This window comes from Paramisgurnus dabryanus, chromosome 1, assembly GCF_030506205.2.
Source record: "Paramisgurnus dabryanus chromosome 1, PD_genome_1.1, whole genome shotgun sequence".
Taxonomy (NCBI): domain Eukaryota; kingdom Metazoa; phylum Chordata; class Actinopteri; order Cypriniformes; family Cobitidae; genus Paramisgurnus; species Paramisgurnus dabryanus.
In genome coordinates, this window is record NC_133337.1 from 40,243,325 (window position 1) to 40,259,817 (window position 16,493).

The 16,493-nt window shown below is 35.0% G+C and overlaps 2 protein-coding genes across 2 annotated transcripts; one reads left to right on the forward strand and one right to left on the reverse strand.

Moving 5' to 3' along the window:
* Positions 1-42: 42 nt before the first annotated feature.
* Positions 43-4,127, forward strand: bccip (BRCA2 and CDKN1A interacting protein). Its single transcript, XM_065260704.1, has 7 exons — positions 43-234; positions 347-421; positions 706-786; positions 924-1,013; positions 1,137-1,324; positions 3,210-3,375; positions 3,905-4,127. Exons 1-7 carry the CDS (start codon positions 103-105, stop codon positions 4,073-4,075), a joined length of 903 nt encoding a protein of 300 aa, XP_065116776.1. The 5' UTR covers positions 43-102; the 3' UTR covers positions 4,076-4,127.
* Positions 4,128-4,347: 220 nt separating this feature from the next.
* Positions 4,348-15,304, reverse strand: dhx32a (DEAH (Asp-Glu-Ala-His) box polypeptide 32a). The gene is made up of 11 exons (XM_065272262.2): positions 14,934-15,304; positions 12,937-13,130; positions 9,949-10,321; positions 9,521-9,754; positions 7,264-7,357; positions 7,030-7,179; positions 6,434-6,625; positions 5,527-5,667; positions 5,257-5,447; positions 4,955-5,142; positions 4,348-4,560 (listed from the first exon to the last, which is right to left on the reverse strand). Exons 1-11 carry the CDS (start codon positions 15,180-15,182, stop codon positions 4,383-4,385), a joined length of 2,184 nt encoding a protein of 727 aa, XP_065128334.2. The 5' UTR covers positions 15,183-15,304; the 3' UTR covers positions 4,348-4,382.
* Positions 15,305-16,493: the final 1,189 nt, after the last annotated feature.

Consider the following 16,493-nt stretch of genomic DNA (forward strand, 5'->3'; position numbering starts at 1 on the left):
GAACGAGAATTGCCAGTTTCCCAACATGTGGTTAACACAAAACGACGCTTTGCGTAAACTCGTGTCTGTTTCCTGCGTGCTCCGGTCTAGTGGTGGATTAGCATGGCTTCATCTGCGAAGAGGCGAGCTATTGAAACGGGACAAAATGCCCAGGACAGCGATGAAAGCTCGGACGAGGGTCTGGAGGATTCTGGGGAGGATGACAGCGAAAATTCAGAAGAAGAAATAAACGAGGTACCCTGCTGTTTTGACTCAATATTGCAACACGAACTGAGCTGTAGTGAAGGCCTGGCCATTTCTAACTTACATCTTGTAAGATATGTAAATTTGTTTTATTTGTCTTCAGGAGGTCATCGTGGATTTCGAGGCACATGCAATATCTGACAACGACTTTCATGGCATTAAAACCCTTCTGCAACAGGTAAAGAGAGACAGTATTTACGAAATTAACCATGGATAAAGTACAGTAGCCATCATTGCCTCATTAGTAACCATAGTTTGACCGTGATATTTGTTAGAAAACTAACTTTACAGGGTCCGTTTTGCCAAAACCATTACCACATGTGTCTTTAACTGTAATAAAACCATGGTTAACTTTTTTAAGGATGCAACAGGTGTAACTTAAGGAGACGTTTGCACTGCTTGAAAAGATTACAACAATACAAGTGCATTCATATGATTGTTGTTGTGTTTTTATTTTTTTAGCTGTTTCTAAAGTCTCACGTGAACACCTCTGATCTCACTGACATCATCATCCAGCAGAATCACATTGGCAGCGTCATCAGGGTGAGACTTTCTTCATTCATAATATAATATAAGTTATATATAAATGTAAATGCTGGTTTTAACTAAATGGTCATTTATAGTTGTCACGCTCTTATTGCAAGGTTTGTTTAAAGAATAAATTTTGTGTTGTACTCTAGCAAGCTGAGGTACCAGAGGACAGCGATGATGAGGCCGACCCAGATGAGGTCTTTGGGTTCATTAGTATGATAAACCTCACAGAAAGACAGGTGAGATACTGACACTACAGTATGTAAATGAAAGTAAAAATGATGTGCCTATACAGAAGCATGCACCGCAGATCTGTTTGTTTTTACTTTACAATGTTTATCCTCTCTGTGTGTGTTGTACAGGGTGTGGAGTGTGTGGAGAAGCTGAAAGATCTGATCCTAGAGCAGTGTGCAACAGAGAGCTCCCCGGATGTTCAGGAGAGATTTGAGAAACTTCTGAATGGTAGCAGTCAATCGGTTGGACTGCTGCTGAGTGAACGTTTTGTTAACGTTCCTCCACAGATCGCACTGCCCTTGCACAAACAGCTACAGTAAGTTTTTATGTTGTGTGTTTTTGTCATCTAGAGCAAGTATTTGTTATGCATACTTGGTGTTAGTGATTTGGGACATACTCCTAATCCTCTCATATTAAAGAGCCAGTTAGATGCCAATTTTAAGCGTCCCACTGTTTATAAGTCCCGGACAACAGGTTTAAATGCATGGTCAAAAAATGCAAGGTAAAAAAACACTGTAATTTTCACAAAATATAAATTTAAAATTACCCCATTTCTCAGAGATCCCCAAACGATTCGTGTGAAGCCGTTCAACGACTCCGTTTGCCTAAAGCCCACCTTTCAGTAGCCTACTCTGCTCTGATTGGTCAACTGACACAGTCTCTGCACAGACCACAGATCACTGGCACAGACCAACAATAGTGCAACATGTATTGACCTAGTGCTAACAGGATTTACTGAGAAACATTATCAACATCATTCATACATACACATCATTCATCATTAAGCCAAGTAATAAAAACAACGACAGAAACTAACATTTTGGATGACATGGTGGTGAGTAAAATATCTGGATTTCCTTTAACATTTTTACACTCATTTAAGCAAGTATGTAAGCTAACATGTTAGCCATAGCAAAAATGTTAACACTAAGTTAGTGCACATGCGTTAGCCACTTGCTAACGTGACTCTCTTGGATTAGTCCATTTTCTTAAAAAAAATCCAGATAATTTATTCACCACCATGTCATCCAAACTGTTGATGTTTTTCTTTGTTCAGTCGAGAAGAAATAGTTTTTTAAGGAAAACCTTCCAGGATTTTTCTCATTTTAATGGACCCCAACACTTAACAGTTTTAATACAGTTTTAAATTGCAGTTTCAAAGGACTCTAAACAATCTCAAACGAGGCATAACTGTGGGTTTACACCAATTGCGAAGCGTGCAATCGCGTTGCTCGCTCTAGATTACTCGCAGGATTTAACTCCGTGTCATATGAATTTTTCGCTCGAGTTTGAGGCGAATAGCACGTGTTTTCACGGCAAACGCGCCGCCCATAATGCGTCATTCGCATCGTCCCATGCGAGGACGCGTCTGGTCGTGTCTTTGCATTGACTTTGTATGTAATCTACGCGTGCAAATCGTTGAACTCGCATTTGGTGTTGTCATTTTTGGCAAGAAAAATTAAATATACATACTTTTAATGTGTATATGTCGCTAGATAAGACCCTTATGCCTCGTTTGAAATCGAAGTTCTTTGAAATTGCAATTTTAAACTGCATTAAAACTGTTACGTGTTGGGGTCCATTAAAGTCCATTAAAATGAGAAAAATCCTGGAATGTTTTCCTTAAAAACCTAATTTCTTCTTGACTGAACAAAGAAAGATGTCAACATTTTGGATGACATGGTGTTGAGTAAATTATCTGGGTTTTTGAATTTGATATTTTTGGTCTAAAAACTAGACTTATTTTCTTGCATCATTTTGCTCATCAATAAAAAGCATCTTAATTTAAGAATTTCTAGATATTTTTACTGAAAACAAGACCAAAATATTTTTTTCTTGAAAATCATTTTTTGCAGTGTATCTATATTTTTTTCCTCTGCGTATAAACTCATAAATACCGTATGAGTATTTTTCTTCCAAATATTATTATTTTTTTGTTGCAAAAATCTTAAATAATTGCACTTTTGTGAAGGAATTTTGTATAGAGATCAGATTCAGAAAGATTATCAAAACATATAAATTTTAAAAATAATAATAGATTTTTTGCTTCAGATTTTTTCTTTATTACAGATAACCATAAAACTTGTCAGGAACACGTTTTTTCATGCAAATGTTTTCTCTTAATTGATGAGATAACTCATCAATGGCAGGGACAGAGTTGATGGTAAAATCCACATCAGTATTGTCGTTTTGTTTTCCAGAAAGGAAATGGCCGAAGCACAGCGGACCAATAAACCCAGCGGTAAATGCCAGTTCTGTCTGATGATCAGTAAAACCTGTAAACCAGCTAAGAAAGTCATATCTGGACACGGCCAGGGTAAAGATGAGCTGGTGTTTGTCAATGATGAAGAGGAGTTCTTTTATGAGGTTAATATGCCATCTATCTTTATCAAAATCAACTTATTCAATACAAGTTATAAAAAAAAACTAAATCAAGCATAACACTGCTTAGACCAGAGCAGACATCGGGGTTCCCACAGGTCATGGAATATCAGGAATTTTTGCTTGTTGCTTTAAATTTTAGTTTCCATTTATCAAAACGTAATCCACTTGTTCACATGTGATGTAAAAAAAATTTCTAGGTCCAAGCCTCCGCTGACTACAATTTAAACAGCTGTTTATTGGCACTGTTAATTCATTTCCACATTTAAGCTATATTTTTATAAACTCAGTGTACACTACATTATCCAGGCTCATGGCATCCCGGACATATGTCATGGAAATTAATCTTTTTTTAGTCTGTGAAAGTTAGGGAATTTGACTTCCAATGGGAATCTTGAGACATTACAATGCTTTTCTCTTAGCATGTAAGCTTTACTGGCACACTGTTATCAGTCAATGTGCAGGAAGATTGAAACACAAAACTTAAACTCCCAACACTTTCTGTCTTTCACAGCAAGCCACACTGAAGTTCAGCTATTGTGTTCAGGATGAGGCAGATTCCTGTGCCACGGGTAAATGGTCATACGATGACGTTCCGATGAAGCCGTTCCGCACTGTAATGGTGATTCCGATGGACTCGATGGGAATCATCATGGATAAAATGACTCAATATCTGAGTGTGTAAAGTGTTCCCATCACCAGAAGATGAACAAATTAAACCACGAGAAGAGTCTTGATGTTAGTGTCAGCTGGTTTCTATCCTGCCCGTGGACTTTGAGCCTTAATTTTAGGGTTGTATAACAAAACAAACAATAACAAATCCCTTCTAACAATTGAAATAATTTATTCATTCTGTACATAATCAGTCAAAATTACCCACAAAATAAACGACAAACAGAATTATTGGCCACAAAATCATTTAACACTATATTTACATTCATTCTCATAAGACTCTGTTATAACAGGGTTTTAATGTCACTCAATACAAACATTTACTGGATGACACATCGATCATGTGATTCAACCTCTTCGGTGTCTCTCTGAGTTTCTGTCACAGCCGGTTGAGCATTTGCTTTTCGGTTTGCACAGTCCATAATGTGCTGCAGTATCTCTTTACTTTCACTAGGTGGCAGATTACAGAAAAAATACTGCGGTGCCATTTCAACAAACCTGCAATACAGAAACAATCATTTTAAGATTTGCACAAAATACCTTTATATATCTAATATTATGTGCACTGTGCCAAATTTGAGAGGCTTTAAATATCTGGATGACCCAGTTAATCGGTTTACAACAGTGTTGAGCGATGCAGATCTCTTCAATTGAATGCAGAATTTATTTTTGCATGTGTTTGGTTTAACATAATATTTGAAATTAGTCACCGTATACACTATAATGCATTTTAAACACAACCACAATAGTGAAAATCAAGTTTTGAACATTTAGTTTAGAGTTTAATCCTCATGAACGTAATGAGGTGTGTAATCTGATTACAAGTGATAACATCCAGCAAAACAAACAAGCACATGAATACTGGAAGAAAACAAAGCAACAACAAACTCACGTCTGTGGTGAGATGTGTGTGACGGTTGTAATGCAGTTGTCCAACAGCGTGTACTCGTGGAACAGAACCCACTCGGGTAAACCCAGTTTATGAGCTTTAGCGCCATAACCAGACAGCGGGTGAACCTGAGCCACGTGTTTATTCGAAAGCATGAAGTAATTCCCCAATCCGTCCACATCTCTGGCAATCTGAGGGTCAGAAAGTTTCACAACATGATAAATAAATGAGCTTAGGTCTAAATATTTTTCTGCATTTTGGATAAACCCCAAAGCTGTATATTTATATCAGTAAGGTCTTTGGACCTGCATGAAGTATCCGGCGAGCAGAGCCCTCTTGATGTTGACGGCATTGGTTTTGGTGCCGAATGAAGGATCTGATATCGGCAGCTCGAGCCGTTTGAGAATATCTGTTAGTTCGGCTCTGATGGCGTCTGCTGTCTGGAGGGCAGCACAACATAGGAAGTAATTCTGGCACCATTTCTCCTGACTGAAATCTGACAGAGATACACAATCACGACACTTCCTGAGGATAAACTTGTCACTGTGATATACAGAAGTGTCGTCTCGACTCACATGGTTCCTTCTGGCAGCGTTTAAAGGTGTTGTAGATGTTAATGAGGGTGAAGTGATCGCCCTCAGGATGCTGAAACATCATATGACATCGCATGGCTTCGGTTACCATGCCAACAGGAGGCTCAATGAAGCAGCTTGGTGCTGATGAAGACAAAGATAAAAGACGAAACTTAATATTTTTTACATTTCATTTCAGTGCCAATCTAAACAGCTGGGCGAATGTTTTTATGCATTTGGCAAACGCTTTTATCCAAAGTGACTTGGATGCATTCAAGCTTTACAATTATCAGCATGTGCGTACACTGGGAATCAAACCCATGAGTTTTGCACTCACTTGCTTTATCAGATAAACTAGGGGTACACCAGTTGCAGTTTAACGGTAAAATTGATAATTTCAATATTTTTCAATAACACTTACACTGCTTTTAATTGCTTTGCACAAGAGCAAAATGGTGATGCTTATTAGGGCTGTCACGATTATGAAATTTGGCTGGCAGTAAATACATTGTGACGATTAATTGCCTGTTTTATTCCTTTGACATTTAATTCTAATCATTTTTGTTTGTTTGTTTATGAAATAATTTCCACACATTGTTGTGATTATTACAATTAAATATTTTACAAGGTTTACCTGGCAGTAAATATTAATACACATAACACATATTTAAAAGTAATCTAATAATGTCTCATTTAAACAGGCGCTGCAGCTCCCCCTTGTGTTTTTTATAGAGATGGGCAATCATTGCGGTGATCTGAAATCATCGCGATGAGGTCAAACAATGGCAATGATTGAGTATTTAATCATTATGACATTATGACCTAATGCTTATGAAATGCAACTTGAGGGTTTGAAGTTTCAACTTTTGGTTTACCAGCACAAATCTTTAACAAAGTGTTACTACGGTACCTGCAAGCATTGCAGCGATGGTCAACATCTCGCTGGCGCAGTCAAACTCGCAGGATGCCAGCAGGGCTTTGGCCATCTGTGGATCTACAGGAAACTCTGACATTATGATGCCCATCTCGGATAGATTTCCATCATTGTCCAATGCAGCAAGATAATCCAGTTCTTCTAATGCTTGCATGAGTCCTTCAGGATCTAAAACAAAGATCACATCTTAAGGGAGTAGTTTACCCAAAAATGGTCCCCATCAACCTTAATTTTTTTTATTCTACTATAAAAAGTCAAATGGGCCCCATTTTATGTTTCTTTAACTAGAAGAGAGGATTTAGTATTTGGTTCTCTATTTGTGCACATTCATGTTTAGTCATGAGCTCTTCCTGTGTGTCGTATTTGTTGTTGTACAAAAGCCGAATCTTTCTTTCTGCTTTGTGCTTCACACACTGCCAAACTGTGAGCACAAACAATGAGGCTAAACCCAGAAGACAACAGAGCGGCCACATCAGCAAATTTACACATGACCGAACCCCACACAACAATCCAGACCAAACAAATCTGATAAATATCCCCAGATCGGCCTTTGTGAATCTGTAACAACCCACCAGGTCTGCTGATAAAATCACAATGGCCAAGCCCGGCCACTTCCATTCGCTTCAGATAGAGTACAGTAGATGTGATGTTTGATTCCAGTATCCGAGGAGGAACGTCAGGAGGCAGCCGCGTCTCCTCGGGGTATAAACAGAAGCATTTTCCTTTAAATAAACACAACATACATTTAACACAGATTCATGTACAGTATAATGGTTGAGTATTATTTTAATACTTGACTGACATACCTGTCCGTCCAGTGATCTGTTTACGGATTTCTGCCTGACATTTACTGATGGGTCGAAGCTCTTCTGAACTGGACCTTAGTCGTGGATTATACACCTGCACAGAGTAACATATGAATTTATTGCCTCCATATCCAAATTTCAATACAATGGGTAAAGCCGTAAATAGATATTTTGAAACTATTAATTTGATGTAGAGATGTTCATTTCAGTTCATTTAACCGAACATTAACCGTTAACTGATAAGATTTTAATATTAAATTGATTAAAAGTTGACGTTGTATGTGACCCAGTAAAAACAAAACATTTTATTAAATTTGAATGTACAAAGTCAACAGCAGCAACAGAACCAGGATTTATACATTATCAAACTTCTACGCAACATTTTATTATCATAAAGTATGTGATTAGTTCAGAAGATTAATATCCAAAGAGGGCAGATTGTCTCTTTTCATCTACCACAGTGGACATTTTAAAAAGCTTTGCTTTTGCATCTTTCTCTGTTGGTGCAAAAAGAGAGATGTTCATGGTAGGGATGCATCGATACCGATACTGGTATCGGGTATCGGCCTCGATATCACATTTTCTAAAGTACTCGTACTCGTTAAAAGTCCCCCGATACCAGGGATCGATACCACGGTCTGAGAAATGTCTATGTTTGAGTGGCGTGTAAGGGGTTAATGCCTCTTGTGTTGTCCAAAGAGGCAGAGTTTACAACAAACTGGAAAACTAGTCACTTGTTTTTTTGTTAAATTATATGACTAAAGCTGTTACCTGTAAATTTTAATCATGTTTTTATTAAGTACTCAGTATCGGTATCGGCAAGTACTGAAATGCAAGTACTCGTACTCGTATTCCAAAAAAGTGGTATCAGCGCATCCCTAGTTCATGGTCAGGGTCTAGGACAGAGGTGATCACAGCAAATGTATGTTCGGTCCACACAAGATGGAGACTTGTAACAGTTAATGTCTTGTAAATTGTCTATATATGCACACTTTAAACTTTCTCATGCACAACAATAGATTATAATACAAACAATTTCATTATTGTGACACCTGGGGTCCAAAGTTGGTTTTTCGGGGGAAAAAAAATTAAAAAGAAAAAAATTGAAAGAGAATTAAAAAACAGAAAACATTTTTGAAAGAAAAAAAATTGTAAGAGAAAAAAATTTGAAAGAAAAAAAATTCAAAGAAAAAAAAATGAGAGAGAAAAAGACTTTAAGGGAAAAAAGTAAAAGTGAATAAAAAAAGTGAAAGAAAAAAATAAAGAGAAAAAAACATTTGAAGATAATTTTTTTGAAAGAGAAGAATTTTTTTGAAGAAAACTAATTTTAAAGAGAAAAAAAGTGCAAAAAAATTTTAAAGAAAAAAAACATTTAAAAAAAATTGAGGAGAATTTTTTGAAAGAGAATAAAAAATTCTGAAGAAAAAAAATGAAAGAATAAAAAACTTTGAATGAGAAAAAAAGAAGTAAAAGAGCAAAAAAATGCTGGAAAGAACATTTAAAAGAGAAAAAAATGATAGAGAAAAAAATTGAGAATAAAAAAAATGATTTTTGAATAACAATTTTTGAAAGAGAAAAAATATTTATTGAAAGAGAGAAAAATTTATATTGAAAAATAAAAAAATTGAATGAGAAAAAAAGAAGTGAAAAAAAAATGACAGAAAAAGCATTTAAAAGAGAAAAAAAATTAAAAGAGAAAGAAATGTGAGAGAATAAAAAATTTTGAAAGTGAAAAAAATTAAATGAGAAAAAAGTGAAAGAAAGAACATTTAAAAAAGAAAAAAAATTGAAAGAGAAAAAAAAATTGAAAGAGAAAAAAGTGAAAGACAAAAACATTTAAAAGAGAAATTGTTTTGAAAGAGAAAAAAATATGTGAAAGAGAATATAAATTTTTGAAAGAAAAAATATTTTTGAAAGAGAAAAAAAATGATATTGAAAGAGAACAAAAAAAAATTGAAAGCAAAAAAACTTTTGAAAGTTCCTCACGTTTTTTTCTTATACAAATGATTACTTTACCAGACCGTCAGGGAAGCACTGATTTGCATCATTTACAGGCCATTCACAAAGATAGAAAGTGGCAAAATGTTTTATATATTTTTTTAATATTAAAGTATACTTAAATACTTTAATCTTTTTCTTTTAAATGATTATATTAATTGGTTATAAATTCTTAGCTTTAGTTAACGGTTATTCGGGCAATATGATCATTCCTAATTTGATGAAAATCGACTGTCAGAAAGTAAATTCTGTTACTCACTAATCTCTTCTCCACTCCAGTGTCAATGACAAAATTAATGTTGTCCAATGACCAGAACAGATCTTCTGATTGGCTACAAGAGAGAAAGACCCTCCTACTCCTCTTCTTCCTTTCTGTGATTGGTGGGCACACACCTGCAGTCCCTGGGCACAGAGCTACTGGTACCAGTTCTCCCAGACTCACGCTCATTCTGGCTGCTTCTTTAGCAAGAATATTACAGGCACAGACAACATCCTAAAAAAACACACACACAATAATCTGGTAATTTGGTGGTCACTACAAAATAAAATACAAAAGGTTATTCAGATGTTAAGGGTTCCTTTTGGAACCATACAAACAAAATTGCATTGCATCAAGACAAACCCATTTCTTAATTCATCCCCCTACAGTTTAGCACACAAAACTACACAAACCATTTCAAACCTCACCTGTTCAGAAGCCAAGAAGACGGCCACATCTCCAGGCTCTTTGGATCGATGGACCTCCAGCGTGAGTCTCAGTGCAGAATAAAAGCTTTCAGCTCTGATACTGTTGCTGTAGACCACCTCACCCGCATGCGCCACATCCACACGCAGGTGCGGTACGTTGCTGTAATGCGTGAGGAGCGCGTCTGATGCGGGCGGTGAGGTCAGAACCACCACCCTGAGCTCAGGCCGCTGGAGAAGAACCTCTCTGAGGAGAGCCAGCAGAACATCGGTGCTCACGGTTCTCTCGTGGGCCTGATCTATCACCACAACACCATAATGCTCCAGCAGTGGATCAGACATCATCTTCCTCAGCAGTATATCATCTGTACAATACCTGTAAACAAGAGTTATGGATTTCCATTTAAATATCGGCGTGATGCAAACTATATACAAAAATGCACATGCAAAGATTTTATTCCTACAATAATTTTTGAATTAACAGTGACCTATTTTCCAAATCCACAAGAGTTGGATTTTGAGTTGAAATTGAAAAAATGTGAAATGCAATAACTTATAATAATGCAACATACAATATGCAATATGATAATGCTTTAAAGGTGCATTGTGTAACTTTTAGAAATATCTCTTGACAGATATGCAACATAATATACAGTAAATATATTATTAGTGGTGTATAAAAACCTTACATAATAAACTGTATTGTTTTTATTACCTTAGATATCTCATGTTTGTCCTGTGGCGGCTACTATGTGTTTTAAAATTGAGGGGTAAGCTGTTGGTTGCAATTTGCAATCTCACCACTAGATGTCGCTACAATTTACACACACCAGCTTTAAGTTTGTAAAATATTTTTTTTTTAAATCATTTTATGAAGTGAAAACAGTATAACCAATATATGTTTCAATTTTTTTCTGGGTAAAGAAAGCATCACACCAGTCTTTCTTATCTCATCTGCACTGTGCTAAAACTTTGACTATACATAATCGTTTAAAGTAGGGATGCATAACGATTAATCTATAGCAGAATAAAAGTTTTGGTTTCCAGCATATATGTGTGTAAACGGTGTATAATAATTATGTATACATAAATATGCACACATGCATGTATAATTTTAAAATTCTTTTTTTATATATTAAGTATTTATATATAATATAATTTATACATAAATATACAAATGTACAGTACAGGCCAAAAGTTTGGACACACTTGACTAAAATGTTAACTATGATTTTAAAAATCTTTTAATCTGAAGGTGTATGGTTAAATGCATTAAATTACATTTGTAGAAAAAAACTATACATGTGCCAAACAATTAATTTCTGTTATTAGAAAACTAAAATTTTATTTTAAAATATTATTTTTTAAATAGATGACTTGCACTTTTTATAAAATATATATTAAAGAAAAATCTGTCAATAAAAGCCCAGATTAAATGTGAAGTCCTTCAATATTCTTTAAAATTCAGTCTGAAGTAAAACTTCAAGAAGCTTCTTGATAAAATGACACGAGTATGATTTTGCAATTTCTAGGCAAAGGGTGACTGCACTTCAAATGATAAAATATAACAGAATTTTGATTTATTTTGGATGCTTTCAGTCACCAACATAATTCCCACAGTTGCATTTGTGTTATGCCATAGTTTGGACAAGTTTATTATTATTCTGTTATTTGGAAAAAATATATAAATAAAGAACGAGTGAGTGTGTCCAAACTTTTGGCCTGTACTGTATATACACACGTAAACATTTCTTAAATATATACATGCATGTGTGTGTGTGCATTTATAAAAAGTTATTATACATAGTTCACACACATATAATGTAAACTAAAACAGATTATTCTGCTATAGATTAATCACGATTAATCGTTATGCATCCCTAATTTGAAATATTAAATCTTTGCAAACCATTTCAATAATTTCACTCTACAGTATCTTGCAGCCCTACCACAAGAAATGTACCACAGCACGATCATGCCATACTAGAAAACTACAAATCAACTGTGGGCTGCAACAACTAATCGATAAAGTTGATAATAATCGGTTATGAAATAGCTGTCAACAAACATCATTATTGATTAGTTGGTCTGTGCCGTCATATGCTCCGCCACCACCACTTCATACAGCAAGAGGTTTATCTATAATAAAATCTAATTGAATAGATGTTTAGGTTTTTATCTGATTAAATGATTAATCTGAAAAATAATCGTCAGATTAATCGATTATGAAATAGCTGTCTACAAACATCATTATCAGTTAGTCTATGCCGTCATATACTCCCGCACCACCATTTGCTTCATACAGCAAGAGGTTTAGCTATAATAAAATCTAATTGAATATATGTTTAGGTTTTTATCTGATTAAATGATTAATCTGAAAAATAATCGTCCGATTAATCGATTATGAAATAGCTGTCTACAAACATCATTATCAGTTGGTCTGTGCTGTCATATACTCCTGCACCACCATTTGCTTCATACAGCAAGAGGTTTAGCTATAATAAAATCTAATTGAATAGATGTTTAGGTTTTTATCTGATTAAATGATTAATCTGAAAAATAATCGTCCGATTAATCGATTATGAAAATAATAGTTAGTTGAAACCCTACTCGACTAGGCATTAGTAGGTATAGGTTAGTAGCCCCTTTATATGCATTGTTTCTACTTTCCATACCCAAAACTATACACATGCCTGCAAAGAGCACCAGAAGAGATCTAAGAGCCTCCAGTGACCTCGACCAAAGGCCTTGAGTATTCAAAAACACAGCACATTCTCACCATAACTGTAATGTGGGTCAAACCAAAAACTAAAATGATCATCTCTGCTTGAACACTTAAAGAAGTGAACACTTTAGTGGGGTTTTAAATGCTGGAGTACCATATACATATACTATGGTATAAATCAAAGTGCTGTGGTCTCATTATCTGCTTTACACTGTACTACTATGATATCAGCATGATATATAACAGCTGGTGATATGAGCACAGACCTGAGAACAGTATCGTTGGAGCAGCATGTCTCTAGTGGTATGTTGTATCCAACTTCATGTCCGATGTTTACATCCATCTCATCTGCTACACGGAGGGCCAAATCAACCGCCTGCTGTCTCTGAATCTGACTGCAGACCACCACACCGTGCTGATACTGCGCAGACAGACAGAATTCTGCGCACCACTGTGGGATCTGCGCGGACAAACAAACGCCAATAACACATCGAAATACATTATTCATTAGCACAAAAACACACAAGGTACTTCAGTAAGACTATTAACTCTTTCCCCGCCATTGAAGAGTTATCTCGTCAATTAAGAGAAAACATTTCCCTGCCAAGTTTTTACAGTAATCTATAATTCCGCTATTATCCACTAAGTGGCGCTCTTACCCAACTTATAAAAAACTGACAACATTAAAATTTAACAACATTGTAAACTTTGTGTGTGTTTTGATCTTCATTCTGAATTGATTTCTAACAAAAGTCCTTTAGACAAATGCAATTGTTTCAGCTTTTTGCTCAACATTTTTTATTTTTGAAGAAACCTAACCATATTTGAGAGGTTATAAAATAAGAACAAATTAAGATTTTTTCCCATTTTGTTTGTTTATTTGTTTGTTTAAAAGCAGATGTTCTTTCATTTTAAATATATTTGTAAGTTTATATATTTATAGAAGAAAATTTTCCTGGAAGGCATTTTGTACAACTTTCTGAAAATCACAAAAAATGCTGCGGGCAACTGTTTTAATAAAGGCTGGTGGGAAACAAGTTAAAGTAAATTTATTTTACTTTGATAATTTATGATTCAAGCATTACAATCAATAAATCTATCCTGTTTAGTTGTGTAGCTAAATGAAATGTCAAATGATACAAAATTATTTAAACAAATGAAGGTGGAGTCAAAGGTTTTGTTTGGTTTGTTATGTTTGTTTGCTGATCAGCTCTTTGTTTATAAGATTCAACACAATGAAGTCAATGTTATGGTCTGTGACTCGCACCACAGCAAACATGTTACTGAAACCTGATTTAAAATGATTAATGAAGTGTTTGCTCAGATTCAGAGCTTTACATATGGGACCACATCCATTAAGAGTTCGAAACAGGTTTTTTAAATTCAATATCATCTTAAACTCTGATCAAACATTAATTCACAGCTCTTTTGTCATCATGTTAAGGTCTTGATCTGAACTGAAACGTTTCTAATGTCCATTTGACATTGACGTAAAATCCTCCTTTGTCAAGGAATTAACAAATAAAAAGCTCCCATTTTATTCATGAGTTGGGTGTTTGAATAAAATTGCTCACACCCCACAAGATGTCAAACTGGAACGTCAGGAAAAATACATTTGCTGAAACCAAGCACAGATTTAAAAAAATTTGAGAATTAAAACATAAATATCATCTAATAAATGTTGTGAGAATGATAAAAAGTCAATGCATAAATAAACAAAAATATTATTATTATTATTATTTTTAGTTTAAATTGAAAGCATGTTCATTCTTTACACGTGGCAGCTAATGTTTACTTTTTTAATATTGCATTGCTTTTCAAACAAGACAATATGGCGTTTGCCCAAAATGGGCAAAGCAGACAGCTGCACCCCTCACAGAGCTCACAGAAGTGTTACTTTGTTTCTACAAACTATATTTAGTTCAGCACCAACATTATTTCTGTGCTTAAGATTAAAAGAAACTAAATATAGGATTTAAATATAGACTGTCCTACAATATACATTCTGTATAAGTACTTTACCATATTTTTACATTTACAACATAACATTTAAATTAGTTGCGCACTTCACAAGGACATTTTTAAAATGCAATTGCAGACACTTATAGCTTATATGTTTACTAAAAGCAAAATATTTCAGTTTGTTTTTTAATTGAATTGTTTTAAGTTTCAAAGTTATAAACACGCATGCATATAATTTAACAACTCTGTTATTTATTGAATTACTAGAAGTTATAATAATGCATGCGTTTAAATAACTCACCTGTGTGCTTTTCCCGGTGTGACTTGTACCTGACACTAAAATAATCTGATGGTTTTCCAGGTAAGTCATGAATTGATGTTTGTGTTTATAAACAGGTAGAGTTTTTCTCTCCTGTAGCAGTCTGTAATATCTGGAGGAATATGGCAAACCATCAAACGGGTTAAGCTCCAGATCATCTCCAAACTCAAACAGATCACGAGCTTCATCTTTCATGAGTTCTCCTTCTGATATCTCACTGTTTCCAGCCATATTATCATGAGATAAACTCAAACACAAGCCTTACTCATCATCCTCTCTGTTCATGATTATATTAACAAACGTCTCGTGTAGTTTCTGGCGTGGGAAACCTCAAACACTCATTTGAACGCTCGTGCACTTTTGTGTGCGCGCCCGGCAGCTGATGATGACGCGCCTGCCTTGTTAATCCGCTCGTGCGCAGGCAAAATGTTGTTTAGTGATGGGCGATTTCGATGGACGCTTCATGAGGCTTCGAAACTTTTACGATCTTTTGTTTCCATTCATTGGTTCGGAGCTTGTTTCAAACTGGCCAAAGTCGAAAATTCGATGATTCACCACTAGGGGCAGATCTTGCTGCTTTTAAACGATTTTGACCGGCAGGTGTCGCCAGCGTGTATGGTGTTTCTAACGCTTCGAAAAACTGAATCAATTTGCGAAGCTTCGAAAAGCTTCGTTTCTCCCATCACTAGTTTGTTGACGATAACAGTTGTTTTATTCAAAATAATCGTGAATTATAATAATTTATGTGTAACGTTCGTAATAAAATCGCCTGTAGTTTCACAAATTGTATAATATTTGTTTTAGCCTTTACGTTTCTCACACTTCACCTGTAAATAAACTTCAAAAACAAAGCTAAAGTATGTTTGAAAAGACCTAAACCTGTTACAGGAACTAAATCAAATACTTTACCTTTCACGTTATACAAAACGTAATCTATTTATTGTATAAAATATTAAAAATATTATTTAATAACATTAAATATATATATTTTAATTAACTTTTTTTAACTTTTAATCTATCAGCTGGTTAAAGAAATCTGCGGGTTAACACAGGTCACAGAAGAAGCAAAGTTAAAAACTGCTAGCAGTGCTTTGTTTTATTAGCGCCATCTAGTGGTAAACTTGTGTAGTGGTTGCTCATTAAGCTGTCTGTGCTTCTGTTCAGGGATCCTGGAAGAGAAAAACTTGAAACAAATCACACAAAGAAATATCTAGATTAACGATATTAAAAGGAAAATTAGTTACTGCAGGTAAACGTGCATTTTTATCAGAGAAGCCATGAACCAATGTTTTCATTTGTTCTATGTTGTGAACACAAACTGAGCTTTTTTCCAATAATGCATGCAGCTACTAACTAGATATAAATACTCTAGTTTTCTATTATGATTAAAGTCAATGTTGGAGTCACCATTACGATTAGTGAATTTTAATTTAGTCCCAAATGTCATTTAAAATGTGTTTGACTGCTGATGTTACAGACGAAACAGAATCAGACAGATAAGCATCTTTTGCATGAACAGATTCTGTAATAAAACAGGATTTT